The 24209-nt window shown below is 54.0% G+C and overlaps 1 protein-coding gene across 1 annotated transcript in view; it reads left to right on the top strand.

Moving 5' to 3' along the window:
* The window catches only part of LOC140454638 (EH domain-containing protein 2-like), a 62885-nt gene that overhangs the window by 14271 nt on the left and 24405 nt on the right, over window positions 1-24209 (top strand). The window contains exon 3 of the mRNA XM_072549545.1: window positions 13987-14399. Coding sequence (XP_072405646.1) covers window positions 13987-14399 — 413 coding nt within the window. The remainder of the gene's footprint in view (window positions 1-13986; window positions 14400-24209) is intronic.

The following is a 24209-nucleotide window of genomic DNA, read 5'->3' as shown; positions in this document are numbered from 1 at the left end:
TTGAAGTGTTGAGCCATGGGGTGGTTGGGTTGGTTGGTGCGGGTGTCCCAGAGGTGTTCTCTGAAACGTTCCGCGCCGGAACGTTTCAGAGAACACCTCTGGGACACCCAGACCAACCAACCCAACCACCCCATGGCTCAACACTTCAACTCCCCCTCCCACTCCACCAAGGACATGCAGGTCCTTGGACTCCTCCATCGCCAGACCATAGCAACACGACGGCTGGAGGAAGAGCGCCTCATCTTCTGCCTGGGAACCCTCCAACCACAAGGGATGAACTCAGATTTCTCCAGCTTCATTTCCCGTTCCCCCCTCCCCCCACCTTTTCTCAGTCCCAACCCTCGGACTCAGCACCGCCTTCCTAACCTGCAATCTTCTTCCTGACCTCTCCGCCCCACTCCCTCTCCGGCCTATCACCCTCATCTTGACCTCCTTCCACCTATCGCATTTCTAACGCCCCTCCCCCAAGTCCCTCCTCCCTACCTTTTATCTTAGCCTGCTGGACACACCCTCCTCATTCCTGAAGAAGGGCTGATGCCCGAAACGTCGATTCTCCTGCTCCTTGGATGCTGCCTGACCTGCTGCACTTTTCCAGCAACACATTTTCAGCTCTGATCTCCAGCATCTGCAGTCCTCACTTTCTCCTCGAAGATTTTTCACTCACTACATCACACTCACTCACTCACTCCCTCATGCACTCACTCCCTCACTCATTCCCTCACTCATTCACTCACTCACTGACTCCTTCACTCCCTCATGGATTCACTCCCTCACTCACTCACTACCTCCCTCACTCATTCCCTCACTACCTCACTCCCTCACTCTCCCTCACTCTCCCTCACTCATTCCCTCACTTACTCCCTCACTCACTCACTCACTCCCTCACTCATTCCCTCACTCATTCACTCACTCACTGACTCCTTCACTCCCTCATGGATTCACTCCCTCACTCACTCACTACCTCCCTCACTCATTCCCTCATACCTCACTCCCTCACTCTCCCTCACTCATTCCCTCACTTCCTCACTCACTCACTCACACACTCACTCACTCATTCCCTCACTCCCTCACTCATTCCCTCACTCCCTCACTCACTCACTGACTCCCTCACTCCCTCACTCATTCACACTGACTCATTCACTCACTCATTCTCACTTATTCACTCTCACTCTCACACTCAATCACTCATCTGTCACTCACTCAGTCACACTCACACTCCACTCAATTACACTCACTCTCACTGAGTCATTCACTCACACTCATTCACACTCACTCACTCGGACACACGGGCACACACTCACTCACTCACTTGGACACACTCACTCAGATAAGTTCACTCGGATAAACTCACACTCACTCATTCACACACTCACATTGACTCACATTCATGGTCACTCGCATTTACACTCTCACTCACTCACTCTCACTCACTCACACTTGCTCGTGGTCACACTCACTGACATGCACAATGTCTGAACCTGATCCTATCAATATCCACTCAGTCTGACGCCCACATCCCCAAACATCGACATGGTGCCCATTTTCAACATGTTTTAAAGAAAAAATGGGTTTATTTCAACAATAGTTTTGCAAGAATCTTAATTTTCCCAGCACTGACCCAGGTCAGAGACAGAGAGAGAGAGTGGGAGAGGTCCCAGCACTGACCCAGGACAGAGAGAGAGAGAGAGAGTGGGAGAGGTCCCAGCACTGACCCGGGACAGAGAGAGAGAGAGAGAGAGTGGGAGCATGTTGGACTTTATTGTGAGGGAGTTATTTATACTTGAGTCTCCCTGCAGTTGTCCTGGCTCTTGGTGAGACCCACACTGGAATACTGAGAGTGGTTTTGAGCTGCCTGTTGAAGGAGGGGCCTAATTACATCAGGGGCCATATAGTATAGGTTGACTAGACTTCCCCCTGGGATGGGAGGGTGGTCCTACAATGGGAGGCCGGGGAAACTGGGCTGTTATTGTCTGGGGTTGATGGCAATGTGAGGTGACCAGGTTAGCCATGATCACCTTTAATGGCGGAGCCAGACTGAGGGGCTGAGTGGCCTTCTCCTCCCCCTGGTTCCGATGATCCCATCGAAACATTGAAACTTCTGACAGAGTTTGAGGGTGTTGACATTGAGAGGGTTTATTGGTGAGTTAGGGGGATGGGTCTCTGGAACATGGGGGTCTCGGGGTAAAGGGCTGATGGGTCCGGGCTGAGATGGAGGGAAATGTGTTCACTTGGAATCTTCAGGATCTCCTGTCCCAGAGGGTGGGGGCTCCATACATGAATATATTTCAGGCTGGGACAGACAGATTTTTGGGGAATCGAGGAGGATGGGCAGTGGACTTGGTGGGGTGGGGTAGACAGGGGGAGTGAAGGCTACAATCAGCTACAGTCGTATAGAATGATGGAGCAAGCTTGATGGGCTGAAGGGCCTTCTCCTGTCTTTTATATTCTGTACTGATCCGTGAGTCTGACAGGGAATGGGGGTGGGGTGGGGAATGGGATACCCCTTGTTCTTGATTCACCTCCATCAGCATTGTGGAGTGATCCACTAATCTCCGAGAGAGAGACAGCTCGGGATCAGGGATCATATTGGAGGAACCAGTCTGAGGACGAGACCCATCCGATGATTCACTCCCGGGCTCTGGCGAATTTCAGAAACAGAATCACAATCTCAGCCAAAAACACAAATTAAATTCAAATTACAGACTGCAACCATTCACCTCCCTCCCCCTCAGCAATCAGACATGGAGAACGTTCACAGCCTGGTGTAGGTGACCATTCAGCACCTTCACTGAGATACTGTACTGTGGGGGAGGGGGCCTTTAACATTCAGGGAGGGGTACCTGGATCTACAGGGGTGGGGGGGTGGGATGGTGATGTGCCAGGGTGGATCTGTATTACAGACAGCATTCCATCACAGCCTGTTCCATCCTGCCCTCCCCTGTCTTTACTGGTCAGAGTATTGAGTACAGGAGTTGGGAGGTCATGTTGCGGCTGTACAGGACATTGGTTAGGCCACTGTTGGAATATTGTGTGCAATTCTGGTCTCCTTCCTATCGGGAGGATGTTGTGAAACTTGAAAGGGTTCAGAAAAGATTTACAAGGATGTTGTCAGGGTTGGAGGATCTGAGCTACAGGGAGAGGCTGAACAGGCTGGGGCTGTTTTCCCTGGAGCGTCGGAGGCTGAGGGGTGACTTTATAGAGGTTTATACAATCATGAGGGGCATGGATAGGATAAATAGACAAGGTCTTTTCCCTGGGGTTGGGGAGTCCAGAACTAGAGAGCATAGGTTTAGGGAGAGAGGGGAAAGATATAAAAGAGACCTAAGGGACAACTTTTTCACGCAGAGGGTGGTGTGTGTATGGAATGAGCTGCCAAAGGAAGTGGTGGAGGCTGATACAGTTCCAGCATTGAAAAGGTTTCTGGATGGGTATATGAATAGGAAGGGTTTGGAGGGATATGGGCCTGATGCTGGCAGGTGGCACTAGATTGGGTTGGGATGGGCATATGGATGGGTTGGACCGAAGGGTGTGTTTCTGTGCTGTACAGCTCTATGACTGAGATGCCCCCTCTCTGGGATAGCAAAGGTGGCGAGGCCTGGAACACAGCTTGTCTCCAAAGGTGAAGAATTTGGGAAGTGGTCCTTTTATCAAAAGCCCATTAGCCTGTGGGATGTGATCACTGCTGGTGCTCAGTGTGTTTTTGATCAGCTGTCATTGGGATCCAGGTGATGGGAGGGATCCATGAAACCCTGAAATTCTGGATGTTTGTATTTGCAGTTATAAACTGTGAGCTTTGTTCAGTGTATCCTGTGTGCATAATAAACAGCGGAAACCTTTTTTGGGGGGAAGTAATGTTACTGAAAGATTCTAATCTCATGTTGAGTGTTTGTTTTCCATGGCATTGTGTTCCTCCATCTGCTTCAACTCTTTAATGAGATCATTGAGCTTTCAGTGTTCCAAACAATTAATGCTCTCCTTGTTATCCCTTCTGTAGTCTGCCACACAATATTCAGTGCCTTGGAGAGCAGTAAGGATTGTAGATACTGGAAACCAGAGACAATATAGTCATAGAGTCATAGAGATGTGCAGCACGGAAACAGACCCTTCGGTCCAACCTGTCCATGCCGACCAGATATCCCAACGCAATCTAGTCCCACCTGCCTGCACCCGGCCCATATCCCTCCAAACCCTTCCTATTCATATACCCATCCAAATGCCTTTTAAATGATGCAATTGTACCAGCCTCTACCACATCCTCTGGCAGCTCATTCCATACACATACCACCCTCTGCATGAAAAAGGTTGCCTTTTAGGTCTCTTTTATATCTTTCCCCTCTCACCCTAAACCTATACCCTCTAGTTCTGGACTTCCCAACCCCAGGGAAAAGACTTTAGATGTGAAGGTGGAACAGCACCCCCCCGAAATATTGACTTTCCTGCTGTTCGGAAGCTGTCTAACCTGCTGTGTTTTTCCAGCTTGACATCTACTGACAGAATAATCAGGACCTGGGATTTTTGATCTTAAAAGTCTGCAGCTGAATTGTCAGAGAGGGACATTGTTGGAACTTGCACTGAGGAATTTGGAGAGTGAGTGCCTGTAGTTTGCTCGGACAAAGCTGAACTTGCCCCAGGCTCCTCCGGGTGTGTCATAGAATCTGTGGAAGCAGGCCATTCTGCCCATTGAGTCCACACCAACCTTTCAAAGAGCATCCTTCCCAGACCCACCCCATCCATGCATTTACCATGGCTAACCCACCCAGCCTACACATTCCTGGAAACTTTAGCACAGTCAATCCTGCACACAGAGTCATAGAGTGATAGAGATGTACAGCACGGAAACAGACCCTTCGGTCCAACCTGTTCATGCCGACCAGATATCCCAACCCAATCTAGTCCCACCTGCCAGCACCCGGCCCATATCCCTCCAAACCCTTCCTATTCATATACCCATCCAAATGCCTCTTAAATATTGCAATTGTATCAGTCTCCACCACTTCCTCTGGCAGCTCATTCCACACACGCACCACCCTCTGTGTGAAAAAGTTGCTCCTTAGGTCTCTTTTATATCTTTCCCCTCTCACCCTAAACCTATGCCCTCTAGTTCTGGATTCCCCCATCCCAGGGAAAAGACTTTGTCTATTTATCCTATCCATGCCCCTCATCATTGTATAAACCTCTATAAGGTCACCCCTCAGCCTACGATGCTCCAGGGAAAACAGCCCCAGCCTGTTCAACCTCTCGCTATAGCTCAAATCCTCCAACCCTGGCAACATCCTTGTAAATCTTTTCTGAACCCTTTCATGGTTCACAACATCTTTCCGATAGGAAGGAGACCAGAATTGCACTCAATATTCCAACAGTGGCCTAACCAATGTCCTGTACAGCCATAACATGATCTCCCAACTCCTGTACTCAACACTCTGACCAATAAAGGAAAGCATACCAAACGCCTTCTTCACTATCCTATCTACCTGCAACTCCACTTTCAAGGAGCTATGAACCTGCACTCCAAGGTCTCTTTGTTCAGCAACATAGAGATGTACAGCAAGGAAATAAACCCTTTGGTCCAACCTGTCCATGTCGACCAGATATCCCAACCCAATCTAGTCCCACCTGCCAGCACCCATTAATTACCATTAAGTGTATAAGTCCTGCTAAGATTTGCTTTCCCAAAATGCAGCACCTCACATTTATCTGAATTAAACTCCATCTGCCACTTCTCAGCCCATTGGTCCATCTGGTCCAGATCCTGTTGTAATCTGAGGTAACCCTCTTCGCTGTCCACTCTACTTTCAAGTTTGGTGTCATCTACAAACGTACTAACTATACCTTTTGGACAGTGGGAGGAAACCCACGCAGACATGGGGAGAATGTGCAGACTCCATACAGACAGCCACCCAAAGGCTGGAATCGAACCTGGGTCCCTGGCACTGTGAGGCAGCAGTGCTAACCACTGAGCCACTGTGTCGGGGAAAACCTCAGAAGTTCCCTAATTTACAACACTAGCATGTCACCTTTGACCCCAGAGTCCCTTGCACAGTGAATGCTGGGCTGAGGTACAAATGGGGCAGTTGGTTAGTGAAGGTCCCAGTTTATGCTGAGAGTAGGTGGAATCTGCAGGGTGTCCCTATGGGATTTGGGATGGACCATGGAACCAGCAGCCTCTGTCAGCAGGTGTCTCTGCTTACAGGCAAACATACAAAATAGCAGTGGAAGTAGGCCATTCAGCCCCTCAAATCTACTTCACCATGAATTCCCTTCAAGGCAGAAGTGTTTATGTTTCAACCTCCTTACCTCCCTTTACTCCCTTTCACTTCCCATCTATCCACCTCGGTCCTAATGACCCCTTCTGAGGCTGACAGTTCAAAAGACTCTCATCCTTCTGGAAGAAAAATGTTTCTGCTCATCTGTCATAGAGCTGTACAGCACAGCAACAGACCCTTTGGTTCAAACCGTCCATGCCAAAAAAGATATCCTAACTTAATCCAGTCGCATTTGCCAGCACTTGGCCCATATCCCTCTAAACCCTTCCTCCCTTCCTATTCATATACCCATCCAGATGCCTTTTGAATGTTGTAATTGTACCAGCCTCCACCACTTCCTCTGGCAGCTCATTCCACACACTCTGTGTGAAAAAGTTGCCCCTCAGGTCCCTTTTAACTCTTTTCCCCTCTTACCCCAAACCTATGCCCTTTAGTTCTGGACTTCCCTACCCTGGGGAAAAGACCTTGGCTATTCACCCTATCCAAGGGTGACCCCTCCTTTTTAATCAGTGCCCCCTAGTTCCAGACTGACCCACCAGAGGGACCATCCTTTCCCCATCCACTGTGTCCAGACCATTCAGGATCTGATACACTCCAATCAGATCACCCCCTCACTCTCTAACCCCCAGTGGGGACAAGTCCAGTCTGTCCACTCTTTCCCCATCAAACAACCCCCTCCTCCCAGGGATCAATCCAGTAAACCCCCTCTGGACCACCTCCAATGCATTTATATAGTTCCTTCAATAAGGAGACCAAAACTGCTCACATTGTTCAAGATGTGGCCTCACCAATGCCCTGGCCAACTGAAGCAGAGTTTGTGGGAGGCAAGCGTTAGGGGTCATCGATATCAGACCATCACAAATAAATCCAACAGGGAATTCAAGAGAAATCTCTTTCCCCAACAAATGGGAAGAATGTGGGACTTGCTTCCACAGGGAGAGGTCAAAGTGAATAGTATCGATACATTTAAGTGGAAGCTGGATAAACCCATGATCGGGGAAAGCAACAGCATGATACTATGGGATGAATAGGTAAAGGGAGGTGGCTTATGTAGAGCATAAAAACCAGCACGGAGTGGATAGGCTGACTGGCCTTTTTCCAGGCTATAAATTCTGTAGGATGCCGTGCAAGGTTGTCCATCTACTTGATAAATGGCCTGTCTGTCTAACCTCACCTTGGCTGGCAGCCTGGTTGGAGTCTGGAAGGATATATTCAGACACTCCACCTGCCAACGAACCAGCAGGTCTCTGATGCCGTGGATTTACCAAGGAGCAGCCTCCTGTGCTGGGGGGGGATCTGGAACATGACTCTGTCAGTTCGAATACTCTCCTGACTGACATCTCACTTAGTTAAAAATCTCACAACACCAGGTTATAATCCAACAGGTTTATTTGGAAGCACTAGCTTTCGGAGCGCTGCTCCTTCATCAGGTGTTTGTGAAGTATAAGATAGTAAGACACAGAATTTATAACAAAAGTTTACAGTGGGATGTAACTGAAATTATATATTGAAAAAGACCCAGATTGTTTAAGTTTCTCATCTTTTAGAATGACCACATTGGTTTCAGTTCTTTCATATGTAAATTGCAAATTTTTTAAAAAAGTTTCATTCTGAAGTGAACTTTAACAATTGGTGTCATGTTGGCCCAGATAATATATTGAAGGTGTGAGCTTCCCTGTGTGAGACTTAGAGTCATAGAGATGTACAGCTCGGAAACAGACCCTTCGGTCCAACCCGTCCATGCCAACCAGATATCCCAACCCAATCTAGTCCCACCTGCCAGCACCTGGCCCATCTCCCTCCAAACCCTTCCTATTCATATACCCATCCAAATGCCTTTTAAATGTTGCAATTGTACCAGCCTCCACCACATCCTCTGGCAGCTCATTCCATACACGTACCACCCTCTGTGTGAAAAGTTGCCTTTTAGGTCTCTTTTATATCTTTCCCCTCTCACCCTAAAACTATGCCCTCTAGTTCTGGACTCCCCCACATCAGGGAAAAGACCTTGCCTATTTACCCTATCCATGTCCCTCATGATTTTATAAACCTCTATAAGGTCACCCCTCAGCCTCCGATGCTCCAGGGAAAACAGCCCCAGCCTGTCCAGCCTCTCCCTATAACTCAAACTCTTGACACTGTCCCGTCCCCCTAAGTGCAGGAACTCCCCACCTATATTTGGGACACTACCCACGCCTTTCACCTCCTCCAAGGTTTATGTTTCACTGGTCCCCCAACACCCCAACCCTGGCAACATCCTTGTAAATCTTTTCTGAACCCTTTCAAGTTTCACAACATCTTTCCTATAGCAGGGAGAGCAGAATTGAATGCAGTATTCCAAAAGTGGCTGAACCAATGTCCTGTACAGCTGCAACATGACCTCCCAACTCCTGTACTCAGTGCTCTGACCAATAACGGCAAGTGTGCTAAAGCCTTCTTAAGGTTTAAGAGTTCAGGTAGTTTTTCTATAATGTGATGGTTGTGTTCTTGTGCAACCCAATGTTATAGAAAAATCATACTTTAAAAACAGCGCTTAAAGTATGGGTGATGTAATCGTGTTACAGCCAACATATGTTTTAAACGTTCACGCTTTAGAAACAGTGTGGTAAAAACAATGACTGCAGATGCTGGAAACCAGATTCTGGATTAGTGGTGCTGGAAGAGCACAGCAGGTCAGGCAGCATCCGAGTAGCTTCGAAATCGATGTTTCGGGCAAAAGCCCTTCATCAGGAATAAAGGCAGTGAGCCTGAAGCATGGAGAAATAAGCTAGAGGAGGGTGGGGGTGGGGAGAAAGTAGCATAGAGTACAATGGGTGAGTGGGGGAGGGGATGAAGGTGATAGGTCAGGGAGGAGAGGGTGGAGTGGATAGGTGGAAAAGGAGATAGGCAGGTAGGACAAGTCCAGACAAGTTAAGGGGACAGTTACTGAGCTGGAAGTTTGGAACTAGGGTGAGGTGGGGGAAGGGGAAATGAGGAAGCTGTTGAAGTCCACATTGATGCCCTGGGGTTGAAGTGTTCCGAGGTGGAAGATGAGGCGTTCTTCCTCCAGGCGTCTGGTGGTGAGGGAGCGACGGTGAAGGAGGCCCAGGACCTCCATGTCCTCGGCAGAGTGGGAGGGGGAGTTGAAATGTTGGGCCACGGGGCGGTGTGGTTGATTGGTGCGGGTGTCCCGGAGATGTTTCCTAAAGCGCTCTGCTAGGAGGCGCCCAGTCTCCCCAATGTAGAGGAGACCGCATCGGGAGCAACGGATACAATAAATGATATTAGTGGATGTGCAAGTAAAACTTTGATGGATGTGGAAGGCTCCTTTAGGGCCTTGGATAGAGGTGAGGGAGGAGGTGTTAGAAACAGTGTCCCTTGCGTGAAATGCGCATTATAGCAGAATGACCTGTATTTAAACAAACTCCCAGGGTAAACTTTAAATCTGCTGAGATTCCAACTCAAACTGATTGCCCTTCTTCCGTGCACCCACTGACCCCCACTGGCTCCCTATCGAACAGCACCTTTATCGTGTAAGGTCAAGGGTTAATGTTGCAGTCTGCTTTCGGCTCCCACCCAGCCTGATGATGTCAGACGGGAAAAGAAGATAAAATAAAGAACTGCAGATGCTGGAAATCCAAGACAAAATCCGACAGTGCTGGAGGGACTCAGCAGGTCTGGCAGCATCTGCAGAGAGAGAAAACAGACTCAACGTTTTGGGTCCAGAGACCCTTCTTCAGAGGAGGATTCTGGTCCGAGATCTTAATGGTGAAAGATATGACTTTGCTGGTTCCTTCGTCATGTTCTCTCCAGGAGCTGTGGGTGTTGTTGACATGGACATTATTTGTTTGCCCTTGAACCACGTCACTGTGGGTCTGGAGTCACGTGTACATCCAGGTGGGAATGTTCCTGTCCATCACCAGGGTTTGGGACATTGGTTGGAGAGGAATGTCCAATGGGTCATCATGGCCCATGTAGATATGACTGTCACAGGGAGGAGCCAGACTGAGATTGACCCTGTCAGGACCCCAAAGGTTCATAAGCACTGGTTGATGACCTCAGCCCAGTGCACACTGGCATCAGTCCATCAGAGGAGAGGGATGAAGGTGTGGTAAAGGCCGCAGTCAGAGAAATGGGATTCGGTTGATGGGGGGGGGCACTGGCACTAGTCCTGGGGAGGGTGGGATCTGTAACAGTCAGATGGTTTCCACCTGAACGCTGCTGGGTGCCCTTACCAACCCCATGGCCAGTGACAGCGAGAAGGCCTCAGACTTTACCAAGGATCAGATTTGGGAAGATGCAAATCAAAGCCTAAAGGGAAAGCTATTAATACAAATATAAAAACTCGGAGCAGGAGGAGGCCATTCAGCCCTTCAAGCCTACTCCACTGTTCATTGAGATCATGGCTGATCCTCTATTTCAACACCATCCCTCCACACTCTTCCCAACCCCCTGACATCGTCCACATCGAGAAACCAATCTGTTTTTGAAAAGGTATTCAGTGAGCTGGTCTCCGATCCCATCTATGGTTCAGAATTCCTCAGGTCCATCACGCTCTTCCGAGTACCTCTCCCCATCTCAGTCCAAAAATGGCCACCTCGTACCCTGACTGAGTCACCCCTGGACCATCCCGTACCCTGACAGAGTGACCCCTGGACCATCCTGTGCCCTGACAGAGTGACCCCTGGTCCACCTTGTACGCTGACAGAGTGACACCTGAACCATCCCGTACCCTGACTGAGTGACCCCTGATCCATCCCGTACCCTGACTCAGTGACCCCTGCTCCATCCCGTACCCTGACAGAGTGACCCCTGCTCCATCCTGTACCCTGACAGAGTGACCCCTGCTCCATCCCGTACCCTGACTGAGTGACCCCTGGTCCATCCTGTGCCCTGACAGAGTGACCCCTGGTCCACCTTGTACGCTGACAGAGTGACACCTGAACCATCCCGTACCCTGACTGAGTGACCCCTGATCCATCCCGTACCCTGACAGTGTGACCCCTGCTCCATCCCGTACCCTGACAGAGTGACCCCTGCTCCATCCTGTACCCTGACAGAGTGACCCCTGCTCTATCCCGTACCCTGACAGAGTGACCCCTGGTCCATCCCGTACCCTGACTGAGTGACCCCTGGTCTATCCCGTACCCTGACAGAGTGACCCCTGATCCATCCCGTACCCTGACAGGGTGACCCCGGTTCTCGTCCATGTTGACCTATTTCCAGACTAACTGAGTCCCACCCGCCTGCGTTTGGCCCATATCTCTCTAAACCTTTCCTATTCACGATCCTGTCCAAATGGCCCCTTAACATTGTCACTGTGTCTGCATCTACCACTTTGTCTAGCACTTTATTCCACCACCCTCTGCATGAAAAAGTTGCCCCTTAGGTCTCTTTCATATCTTGCCCCCCTCACCCTAAACCAATGGCCTCTAGTTCTGGACTCCCCCACCCCAGGGAGAAGACTTTGTCTGTTCACTCTATCCGTGCCCCTCATGATTTTATAAACCTTTATAAGATCACCCCTTGGCCTCCGACGCTCCAGGAGAATAGTGTCAGCCTGTTCAGTCTCTCCCTACAGCTCAGACCTCGACAGCACCGATACTGAGTGATTGGGACTGTTGTTGCTTGGCTTAGGATGTCGGTGTGTTTGCAAACATTTGTTGCTCAGTTTCTGCTGAAGGTACTCGGGGAGAGTTTATCCTGGATCTGTTACAGCTGGACCGCCCTCTCCCTGGGGCAGAGCTCTGGAGAAAGCCTAAAGGCTTGTTTCTGCGAGTCTGTTGTTTCCCAGCACAGCCTTTTATGGATCTGTGTGGGGCTCGGTGTGTTACCGCTGACAATGGGGCGGGGCGGTTTCCTGGACGCAGTTCAGTTTTTGGATTCGGCGGATTGAGATCCTGTGTCCGCAGAAACCCATCTGTTAGTGAGATTCATTCCAGGCCCCGTCCCCTCCCACCCAGAGAGAGAGAGAGAGAGAGAGAGACTAGCCCATCCCCGAAACAATTTCCACAATCTGCAGGATGTCTCAGTCGGTTTGGCAACTGGGGTGGGGGGGGGAAGGAGCGGTTTTTGGGAAGATGGTGGCACAGCAGGATCCCATTGCAGCAGCGAGCATATCTGTTGGTTGAAAGGCATGGACCTCCTTGTCAGGGAGAGCAGCCAGGTAGAGTTTCCCATCACCACCCCCCCCCCCCACCCCCCCGCCGCCCCCAGGTAGAATTTCCCATCCCCCGTCCCCAACCCCCACCCACCCAAGAGGGCAGGGCGAGGGTTAATGATTCATTGGCAAACCACCACTGCCAATATTGCAGCGCTCCCTCAGCACTGACCCTCCGACAGTGCAGCACTCCCTCAACACTGACCCTTTGACAGTGCGGCACTCCCTCAGCACGGACCCTCCGACAGTGCAGTACTTCCTTAGCACTGACCCTCCGACAGTGTGGCACTCCCTCAGCACTGACCCTCCGACAGTGCGGCACTCCCTCAGCACTGACCCTCCGACAGTGCGGCGTTCCCTCAGCACTGACCCTCTGACAGTGCAGCACTCCCTCAGCGATGACCCAGAGTGACTGCGAGAGGCTGCACTGCGCTCTGATATTGGAGTCTTCCTGTGTGCTCAGTAAGCAACCTTTTATAAAGATTAATAGCACAACCACAGGCCATTCAGCCCGTCTGTCGCACTCTGGTGTTCCAGCTCCACATGAGCCTCCTCCTCAGCCCATATCACTTCCTTTTCTCCTTCTTTATCCACCTCTCCCTCCTGATCCACTTCCTGTAAATATATTGTCATGATTCAGTCCTCCCTGAGGGAGCGAGTGCCCCACTCTCTGAGTGAAGAGGTTTCCCCTGAAGTCCCCATTGGGTCATTAATGACGATTATGTATCGAATGGCCTCCGCTGTGGATCAGGAGAGACCAGATCACTGTTTTCCTTTGAGTGGACAATGCTGAGGGTGGGTCTGATGGAGCTGTATAAAATCCCAAGGGCCACAGATAGGGAGGAACATTTGCCATTAGTGGAGGAATCAGTAACCAGGGGTTGGCACAGTTTTAAGGGAAGGAGCAAGAGGTTTTTAGAGAATTGAAGAAAATGTTTTGGTGAGCACTGGGAGGGTGCTAGAGGCAGAAAGACAATTGAGAAGGTATTTAGATAAAGCATTGACATGCTGTAGTCTACAAGAGGTCCTTGTGGTGCAGTGGGGTTGGAGGTCTAGGTTATGTTAGAATCTTTGAATCCCCACAATGCAAATAGAGGCTATTCAGCCCGATGAGCCTGCACCCACCCTCTGTGCACCCATCCCACCCTGTCCCTGTAATCCTGCATTTCCCATGGCTAACTTCCTAGCCTGCACATCCCTGAACACTGCAGGCAATTTCCCACGGCCAATCCACCCTCACCTGCATGTGTTTGGACTGTGGGAGGAAACCGGAGCACTCCGGAGAAAACCCACACAGACACAGGGAGAATGTGTAAACCCCACACAGTCAGTCTCCTGAGGCTGGAATCGAACCCAGGTCCCTGGCGTTGAGAGGCAGCAGAGCTAACCACTGAGCCACCAGGGAAGTCCCAGCTGCTCCAATGGTGTGACTCTGATCAGCCCCCTTTGGAAAATGTCTTTGAATAGTTATGGAAGGCAGTTACGATGCAGTGGTAATGCCGCTATCTCTGGGCCTGGAGGCCAGAGGTGTGTACTGTTAAGTGAGGGAACACCGTTATAAAGGTATGGCCTTCTGCCTTGCAGGTTATGACCTTGCTGCTGTCCTGCAGTGGTTCGCTCAGCGAGTGGATCGCATCATCCTCCTGTTCGATGCCCACAAACTGGAGATCTCGGATGAATTCTCGGAAGCGATCCGGGCGCTGAAGGGGAACGAGGACAAGATCCGAGTGGTGCTGAACAAAGCCGACCAGGTGGACACCCAGCAGCTGATGCGGGTCTACGGGGCCCTGATGTGGTCACTTGGTAAAGTCATCAACACGCCTGAGGTCATGAGGGTCTACATCGGCTCCTTCTGGTCCGAACCCCTCCTCATCTCCGAGAACCGGAAGCTCTTTGAGCTGGAGGAGCAGGATCTGTTCCTGGATCTGCAGAACCTGCCTCGGAACGCTGCCCTGCGGAAGCTGAATGACCTGGTGAAGAGAGCCCGGCTCGTGAGGGTAAGAGGACACTCTACTTGTTTGGCAAGGGGGGGGTGGGGGGGGGGGGGCATCGCAGGATTGGGTAAATATACCGCATCAATGCTGAGCTTCTTCCTGCTCTCAGCTCGGGTCAGTGTAGTTATAAATCCAGCAGCCCCTCTCCCTGGGAAAGTACTGTCCAGTGGGTCAGTATCCTCAGTTGGAGCTGGTTTTGTGTTTAATGGTTGTGCACAGGAACACTCTTTGTTTATCTCAGTACGTCGAGGGAACAGACAAACCAACATAGATTCAAGTCTGAATAGTTGCCTTTGACACCAGGTCAGACATAATCCATGTCACAGGATTTTTCAAATTCTTGATGAATTTTTGCGACTGATCCCATTAATGTTTGAGCATTTCCAGTTGATACAGAGGGATTCCTAACACAGCAAACTGATAATGACCAGCTCATTGTTTGTTGATATTGATTGAAAGAAAAATATTGGCAAAAATACCCCTCCATTCCTCGCAACAGTGACATTGGGTGTTTCCCCAACAGCTCAGTTAGATAAGGTCTTTAATAGACCCTCTGACAGTGCGGCACTCCCTCAGCACTGATCCTCCGACAGTGCGGCACTCCCTCAGCACTGACCCTCCGACAGTGCAGCACTCCCTCAGCACTGACCCTCCGACAGTGCGGCGCTCCCTCAGCACTGACCCTCCGACAGTGCGGCGCTCCCTCAGCACTGACCCTCCGACAGTGCCCACTCCCTCAGCACTGACCCTCCGACAGTGCCCACTCCCTCAGCACTGACCCTCCGACAGTGCCCTCTCCCTCAGCACAGACCCTCCTACAGTGCGGCACTCCCTCAGCACTGACCCTCCGACAGTGCCCTCTCCCTCAGCACAGACCCTCCTACAGTGCGGCACTCCCTCAGCACTGACCCTCCGACAGTGCGGCGCTCCCTCACCACTGACCCTCTGACAGTGCCCTCTCCCTCAGCACAGACCCTCCGACAGTGCCATCTCCCTCAACACAGACCCTCCTACAGTGCGGCACTCCCTCAGCACTGATCCTCCGACAGTGCGGCACTCACTCCGCACTGACCCTCCAACAGTGCGGCACTCCCTCAGCACTGACCCTCCGACAGTGCAGCACTCCCTCAGCACTGACCCTCCGACAGTGTGGCGCTCCCTCAGCACTGACCCTCCGACAGTGCCCACTCCCTCAGCACTGACCCTCCGACAGTGCCCACTCCCTCAGCACTGACCCTCTGACAGTGTGACACTCCCTCCGCACTGCACCGTGAGGGTCATGTGTCTCTGGTGAAACTCAACTTTACCTTCTCTTGACTCAGTATCTGAAAGAGATTTGTTTAAAATCTCGAACATTCAGAATACCTTTGCTGTGGTTTTGTGCTGTTTCGGAATCAGTCCCTGAGTGATGGGAGTTTTACAAATGAACCATCGATGTGGCTCCTCAGCGATGGCCAGTGACCCCTTTCACCTCCCCTCCTCGTCATGGACGTGCAGGATGTGTTAACCGAGAGTGAGGACAGGAATGGAATGGGATATGAAGTACACCGTAGTTGAATAACTGGCCGGCTTTGAGAAGGTGGGGACAGCAGGATGGATCTTTGAATGGCAGTCCCATGTTTGGCGTGAATGTTTGACTTTTTGACCTGGATATTTGTGTGTCTTAGTGACTTCCTTTTTACCTCACCCTCATTGGCAGCTCCACTGCTCAGCTCAGGCCTGGGTCAGATTTCAGTCAGTTTCCATCACGTCTCCCCACCCCGGAGACACCAAACTGGCCTCAGCTCAGTCTCACACTGTTCCACTTCCCCTGGGCACAGTCCCCAGTCCAGTCCTCATCCCACCCCCTGAAATGTAATCAGGCTCAGAATTAACTCCTCAGAGGCTGATGTCCCATCACCAAGTTCCCCTTTAATTACATGGGGAGAGTTCCTGACCCTGACCCTGACCCAGCTCCCTCAGAGCCAGCTCTCAGAGTGAATAGAACCCCCGACCCTCCTGTTTCTATCTGTCAGCCAGGGCTCCCTGATTGGACCGTTTAACAGCCCCAATCAGGGAACTCTGATTCTATGAGATCCATCTGGTTACAATCCCTGAAGGTTGGAGTTTGCCTGGGCCCCAGCCTCTGCCCAGTGAAGGGTCTGGGTGAGGGTAGGACACAGTCATGATGATGTCAGCTTCCTCTCCACGGTCAATGCTCATTAGGCAAAACAGATTGACTCACAGCTCCATTGTCCCAGTATTGCCCAGTTTGAGCCATGGTCACTGTTTGATTACCTAATGTCCCTGCTGTCCCTGTCCTGGGAGTGTTTGATGAGGGACAGAGTACAGGGAGCTTTACTCTTTATCTAACCCTGTGCTGTCCCTGTCCTGGGAGTGTTTGATGGGGACAGTGTAGAGGGAGCTTTACTCTGTATCTATCCCCTTGCTGTCCCTGCCCTGGGAGTGTTTGATGGGGACAGTGTAGAGGGAGCTTTACTCTGTATCTAACATCACAGGTAGTCCTTGAGGAGAGAGAAAGAGACAGAGAGAGAGATAGAGAGGTTGAGATCACAGTGTGGCTGTCAGTGTTGGAGCATGGAAAATCAGTGATGGGCATGAGGCCAGAATTAGAGGAATTCAGAGAGATCCCGGAAGGGAGGAGATTCCAGAGATAGGGAAGGGCGAGGCCATGGAGAGATTTGAAAGCAGGGATGAGAATTTTAAAATCGAAATGCTGCTGAACTGGGAGTCAGTCCAGGGTGGGTCTTTTCACCATCTGTTTGTGAGATCTTGCTGTGCACAGGTTGGTTGCCTAGTTTCCTGCAATATCCAGGCAACTTCACATTAAACAAAGGTTCCTTCCTCAGCTGTGAGGTGCTGAGGGACTTGCTGACATTGTGAAATGCATGTCCCTTACATCGATTCTTTTAGATGACCATCAGCAATAAACAACTCCTTCCAATGAGCCAGTTTGCGCAAAGTGACATCCCACAGTCAGAGACAAGACGATGCACGAGGACAAATAGCAGTCCTGCCCATGACTGTTGGATTTCCCACTGCTCCCCTTCTGGATGGTTAATAGGGCAGGCAGGGCCAAGTTATAAGGTCTAAGGTGGCACCTCTGACAGTGCGGCAATCCCTCAGCACTGACCTTCCAACAATGATGCGCTGTCTCGGTACTGACCCTCTGACAGTGTGGCACTTCCTCAGCACTGACCTCCCGCAGTGCGGCGTTGTCTCGGTGATGACCCTCTGACAGTGTGGCGCTGTCTCGGTGATGTCCCCCTGACAGTGCGGCGCTGTCTCGGTGATGACCCTCTGACAGTGCGGCGCTGTCTCGGTGATGACCCTCTGACAGTGCAGTGCTGTCTCGGTGATGACCCTCTGACAGTGCGGTGCTGTCTCGGTGATGACCCCCCCGACAGTGCGGTGCTGTCTCGGTGATGACCCCTCCGACAGTGCGGTGCTGTCTCGGTGATGACCCTCTGACAGTGCGGTGCTGTCTCGGTGATGACCCTCCCACAGTGCGGTGCTGTCTACCCTCTGACAGTGCGGCACTGTCTCGGTGATGAACCCCCGACAGTGCGGCGCTGTCTCGGTGATGACCCTCTGACAGTGCGGTGCTGTCTCGGTGATGACCCTCCCACAGTGCGGCGCTGTCTCGGTGATGATCCTCTGACAGTGTGGCGCTGTCTCGGTACTGACCCTCTGACAGTGCGGCGCTGTCTCGGTGATGACCCTCCGACAGTGCGGCGCTGTCTCGGTACTGACCCTCTGACAGTGCGCTGCTGTCTCGGTGATGACCCTCTGACAGTGCGGTGCTGTCTCGGTGATGACCCCCTGACAGTGCGGCGCTGTCTCGATGATGATCCTCTGACAGTGCAGTGCTGTCTCGGTGATGACCCTCTGACAGTGCGGCGCTGTCTCGGTGATGACCCTCCCGACAGTGCGGCGCTGTCTCGGTGATGACCCCCCCGACAGTGCGGTGCTGTCTCGATGATGACCCTCTGACAGTGCGGCGCTGTCTCGGTGATGATCCTCTGACAGTGCGGTGCTGTCTCGGTGATGACCCTCTGACAGTGCGGCGCTGTCTCGGTGATGACCCTCCCGACAGTGCGGCGCTGTCTCGGTGATGACCCCCCCGACAGTGCGGTGCTGTCTCGATGATGACCCTCTGACAGTGCGGCGCTGTCTCGGTGATGATCCTCTGACAGTGCGGTGCTGTCTCGGTGATGACCCTCTGACAGTGCGGCGCTGTCTCGGTGATGACCCTCCCGACAGTGCGGCGCTGTCTCGGTGATGACCCCCCCGACAATGCGGTGCTGTCTCGATGATGACCCTCTGACAGTGCGGCGCTGTCTCGGTGCTGACCCCCCCGACAGTGCGGTGCTGTCTCGGTGATGACCCTCTGACAGTGCGGCGCTGTCTCGGTGTTGACCCTCTGACAGTGTGGCGCTGTCTCGGTGATGACCCTCCCACAGTGCGGCGCTGTCTCGGTGATGACCCCCCCTGACAGTGCGGTGCTGTCTCGATGCTGACCCTCCGACAGTGCGGCGCTGTCTCGGTGATGACCCTCTGACAGTGCGGTGCTGTCTCGGTGATGACCCTCCGACAGTGCGGTGCTGTCTCGGTGATGACCCCCCCTGACAGTGCGGTGCTGTCTCGGTGATGACCCTCTGACAGTGCGGCGCTGTCTCGGTGATGACCCTCTGACAGTGTGGCGCTGTCTCGGTGCTGACCCCCTCCGACAGTGCGGCGCTGTCTCGGTGCTGACCCCCCCGACAGTGCGGTGCTGTCTCGGTGATGACCCTCTGACAGTGCGGTGCTGTCTCGGTGCTGACCCCCCCGACAGTGCGGTGCTGTCTCGATGCTGACCCTCTGACAGTGCGGTGCTGTCTCGATGATGACCCTCTGACAGTGTGGCGCTGTCTCGGTGATGACCCCCCCGACAGTGCGGCGCTGTCTCGATGCTGACCCTCCGACAGTGCGGTGCTGTCTCGGTGATGACCCTCTGACAGTGTGGCGCTGTCTCGGTGATGACCCCCCCGACAGTGCGGCGCTGTCTCGATGCTGACCCTCCGACAGTGCGGTGCTGTCTCGGTGATGACCCTCTGACAGTGCGGTGCTGTCTCGGTGATGACCTTCCGACAGTGCGGTGCTGTCTCGGTGATGACCCCCCGACAGTGCGGTGCTGTCTCGGTGATGATCCTCTGACAGTGTGGCGCTGTCTCGGTGATGACCTTCTGACAGTGCGGCGCTGTCTCGGTGATGATCCTCTGACAGTGCGGCGCTGTCTCGGTGATGACCCTCTGACAGTGCGGTGCTGTCTCGGTGATGACCCTCCCACAGTGCGGTGCTGTCTCGGTGATGACCCTCCGACAGTGCGGCGCTGTCTCGGTGATGACCCTCTGACAGTGCGGCGCTGTCTCGGTGATGACCCTCTGACAGTGCGGCGCTGTCTCGGTGCTGACCCTCTGACAGTGCGGTGCTGTCTCGGTGATGACCCTCTGACAGTACGGTGCTGTCTCGATGCTGACCCTCCGACAGTGCGGCGCTGTCTCGGTGATGACCCTCTGACAGTGCGGCGCTGTCTCGGTGATGATCCTCTGACAGTGCGGTGCTGTCTCGGTGATGACCCTCCCGACAGTGCGGTGCTGTCTCGGTGATGACCCTCTGACAGTGCGGTGCTGTCTCGGTGATGACCTTCCGACAGTGCGGTGCTGTCTCGGTGATGACCCCCCGACAGTGCGGTGCTGTCTCGGTGATGATCCTCTGACAGTGCGGTGCTGTCTCGGTGATGACCCCCCGACAGTGCGGTGCTGTCTCGGTGATGACCCTCCGACAGTGCGGCGCTGTCTCGGTGATGACCTTCTGACAGTGCGGCGCTGTCTCGGTGATGACCCTCTGACAGTGCGGCGCTGTCTCGGTGCTGACCCTCTGACAGTGCGGTGCTGTCTCGGTGATGACCCTCTGACAGTACGGTGCTGTCTCGATGCTGACCCTCCGACAGTGCGGCGCTGTCTCGGTGATGACCCTCTGACAGTGCGGCGCTGTCTCGGTGATGATCCTCTGACAGTGCGGTGCTGTCTCGGTGATGACCCTCCCGACAGTGCGGTGCTGTCTCGGTGATGACCCTCTGACAGTGCGGTGCTGTCTCGGTGATGACCTTCCGACAGTGCGGTGCTGTCTCGGTGATGACCCCCCGACAGTGCGGTGCTGTCTCGGTGATGATCCTCTGACAGTGCGGTGCTGTCTCGGTGATGACCCCCCGACAGTGCGGTGCTGTCTCGGTGATGACCCTCTGACAGTGCGGCGCTGTCTCGGTGATGACCCTCCCACAGTGCGGCGCTGTCTCGGTGATGATCCCCCGACAGTGCGGTGCTGTCTCGGTGATGACCCCCCCGACAGTGCGGTGCTGTCTCGGTGATGACCCCCCCGACAGGTCGGCGCTGTCTCGGTGATGACCCTCCGACAGTGCGGTGCTGTCTCGGTGATGACCCCCCCGACAGGTCGGCGCTGTCTCGGTGATGACCCTCCGACAGTGCGGTGCTGTCTCGGTGATGACCCCCCCGACAGGGCGGTGCTGTCTCGGTGATGACCCTCCGACAGTGCGGTGCTGTCTCGGTGATGACCCCCCCGACAGTGCGGTGTTGTCTCGGTGATGACCCTCTGACAGTGCGGCGCTGTCTCGGTGATGAACCCCCGACAGGGCGGCACTGTCTCGGTGATGACCCTCCGACAGTGCGGTGCTGTCTCGGTGATGACCCTCTGACAGTGCGGTGCTGTCTCGGTGATGACCCCCCCGACAGTGCGGTGCTGTCTCGGTGATGACCCCCCCGACAGGTCGGCGCTGTCTCGGTGATGACCCTCCGACAGTGCGGTGCTGTCTCGGTGATGACCCCCCCGACAGGTCGGCGCTGTCTCGGTGATGACCCTCCGACAGTGCGGTGCTGTCTCGGTGATGACCCCCCCGACAGGTCGGCGCTGTCTCGGTGATGACCCTCCGACAGTGCGGTGCTGTCTCGGTGATGACCCCCCCGACAGGGCGGTGCTGTCTCGGTGATGACCCTCCGACAGTGCGGTGCTGTCTCGGTGATGACCCCCCCGACAGTGCGGTGTTGTCTCGGTGATGACCCTCTGACAGTGCTGTGCTGTCTCGGTGATGAACCCCCGACAGGGCGGCACTGTCTCGGTGATGACCCTCCGACAGTGCGGTGCTGTCTCGGTGATGACCCTCTGACAGTGCGGTGCTGTCTCGGTGATGACCCTCTGACAGTGCGGCGCTGTCTCGGTGATGACCCCCCCGACAGGGCGGTGCTGTCTCGGTGATGATCCTCTGACAGTGCGGTGCTGTCTCGGTGATGACCCTCTGACAGTGCGGTGCTGTCTCGGTGATGACCCTCCGACAGTGCGGTGCTGTCTCGGTGATGACCCTCTGACAGTGCGGTGCTGTCTCGGTGATGACCCCCCCGACAGGGCGGTACTGTCTCGGTGATGACCCTCTGACAGTGCGGCGCTGTCTCGGTGATGACCCCCCCGACAGGGCGGTGCTGTCTCGGTGATGATAAGCAGAAACATGGTTTGTTTTAAGAAGCTCTGAGCTGTCCCTTCAGGGACAGAGCCCTCTCAGCCATTCACACAACAAACCAATTGACCTCCCACAGACCTTAACATGGCCTTTGTTTTACGTGTGACCCACTGTCTGTGTATACACATTGCCTTTAAATAGCGCAGATCCTGCTCACAATTGACAGCTAGTAAGAAGCCAACACAAACATATCTCTCCTGATTAAACTCAGTCCTGTTTATTTATGTTCGACACAGAGATCTCCTGTTAGTTAGTGCACAGTGTTGTTTTAATTTTCGGTCCCTCTGACTGTCCAGGTACTGAGAACTCTTTCAGACAAACTCAACATTTTAATACCAGCTTAAGATCCAATTGGGATCTTCGAGGTACACAGCTTTGAAAGGACGGGTTGCATCGTTTAAAAATAACACCCAACACCCGCCACTCATCATCCCCACCCCCCCAAACCATCACCCACACCCCCATCCATCACCCCCACAACCGACACCCATCACCCACACCCCTACCCATCACCCCCACAGCCGACACCCATCACCCACACCCCCATCCATCACCCCCACAACCGACACCCATCACCCACACCCCCATCCATCACCCCACAGCCGACACCCATCACCCACACCCCCTACCCATCACCCCCACAACCGACACCCATCACCCACACCCCCTACCCATCACCCCCACAACCGACACCCATCACCCACTCCACCATCCATCACCCCCACAGCCAACACCCATCACCCACACCCCCTACCCATCACCCCCACAACCGACACCCATCACCCACACCCCCTACCCATCACCCCCACAGCCGACACCCATCACCCACACCCCCTACCCATCACCTCCACAGCTGACACCCATCACCCACACCCCCTACCCATCACCCCCACAGCCGACACCCATCACCCACACCCCCTACCCATCACCCCCACAGCCAACACCCATCACCCACACCCCCTACCCATCACCCCCACAACCGACACCCATCACCCACACCCCCATCCATCACCCCCACAACCGACACCCATCACCCACACCCCCTACCCATCACCCCCACAGCCAACACCCATCACCCCCACCCCCATCCATCACCCCCACAACCGACACCCATCACCCACACCCCCTACCCATCACCCCCACAACCGACACACATCACCCACACCCCCATCCATCACCCCCACAACCGACACCCATCACCCACACCCCCTACCCATCACCCCCACAACCGACACCCATCACCCACTCCACCATCCATCACCCCCACAACCGACACCCATCACCCACACCCCCTACCCATCACCCCCACAACCGACACCCATCACCCACACCCCCATCCATCACCCCCACAACCGACACCCATCACCCACACCCCCTACCCATCACCCCCACAGCCAACACCCATCACCCCCACCCCCATCCATCACCCCCACAACCGACACCCATCACCCACACCCCCTACCCATCACCCCCACAACCGACACACATCACCCACACCCCCATCCATCACCCCCACAACCGACACCCATCACCCACACCCCCTACCCATCACCCCCACAGCCAACACCCATCACCCCCACCCCCATCCATCACCCCCACAGCCGACACCCATCACCCACACCCCCTACCCATCACCCCCACAACCGACACCCATCACCCACTCCACCATCCATCACCCCACAACCTACACCCATCACCCACACCCCCATCCATCACCCCCACAACCGACACCCATCACCCACTCCACCATCCATCACCCCCACAGCCGACACCCATCACCCACACCCCCATCCATCACCCCCACAACCGACACCCATCACCCACACCCCCATCCATCACCCCCACAGCCGACACCCATCACCCACACCCCTACCCATCACCCCCACAGCCGACACCCATCACCCACTCCACCATCCATCACCCCCACAGCCGACACCCATCACCCACACCCCCATCCATCACCCCCACAACCGACACCCATCACCCACACCCCCATCCATCACCCCCACAACCGACACCCATCACCCACACCCCCTACCCATCACCCCCACAACCGACACCCATCACCCACACCCCCATCCATCACCCCCACAACCGACACCCATCACCCACACCCCCATCCATCACCCCCACAGCCGACACCCATCACCCACACCCCTACCCATCACCCCCACAACCGACACCCATCACCCACACCCCCATCCATCACCCCCACAGCCGACACCCATCACCCACACCCCTAC

This window comes from Chiloscyllium punctatum, chromosome 29 (genome assembly GCF_047496795.1).
Source record: "Chiloscyllium punctatum isolate Juve2018m chromosome 29, sChiPun1.3, whole genome shotgun sequence".
Classification (NCBI taxonomy): Eukaryota; Metazoa; Chordata; class Chondrichthyes; order Orectolobiformes; family Hemiscylliidae; genus Chiloscyllium; species Chiloscyllium punctatum.
This window is presented reverse-complemented; position numbering and strand designations above follow the sequence as displayed.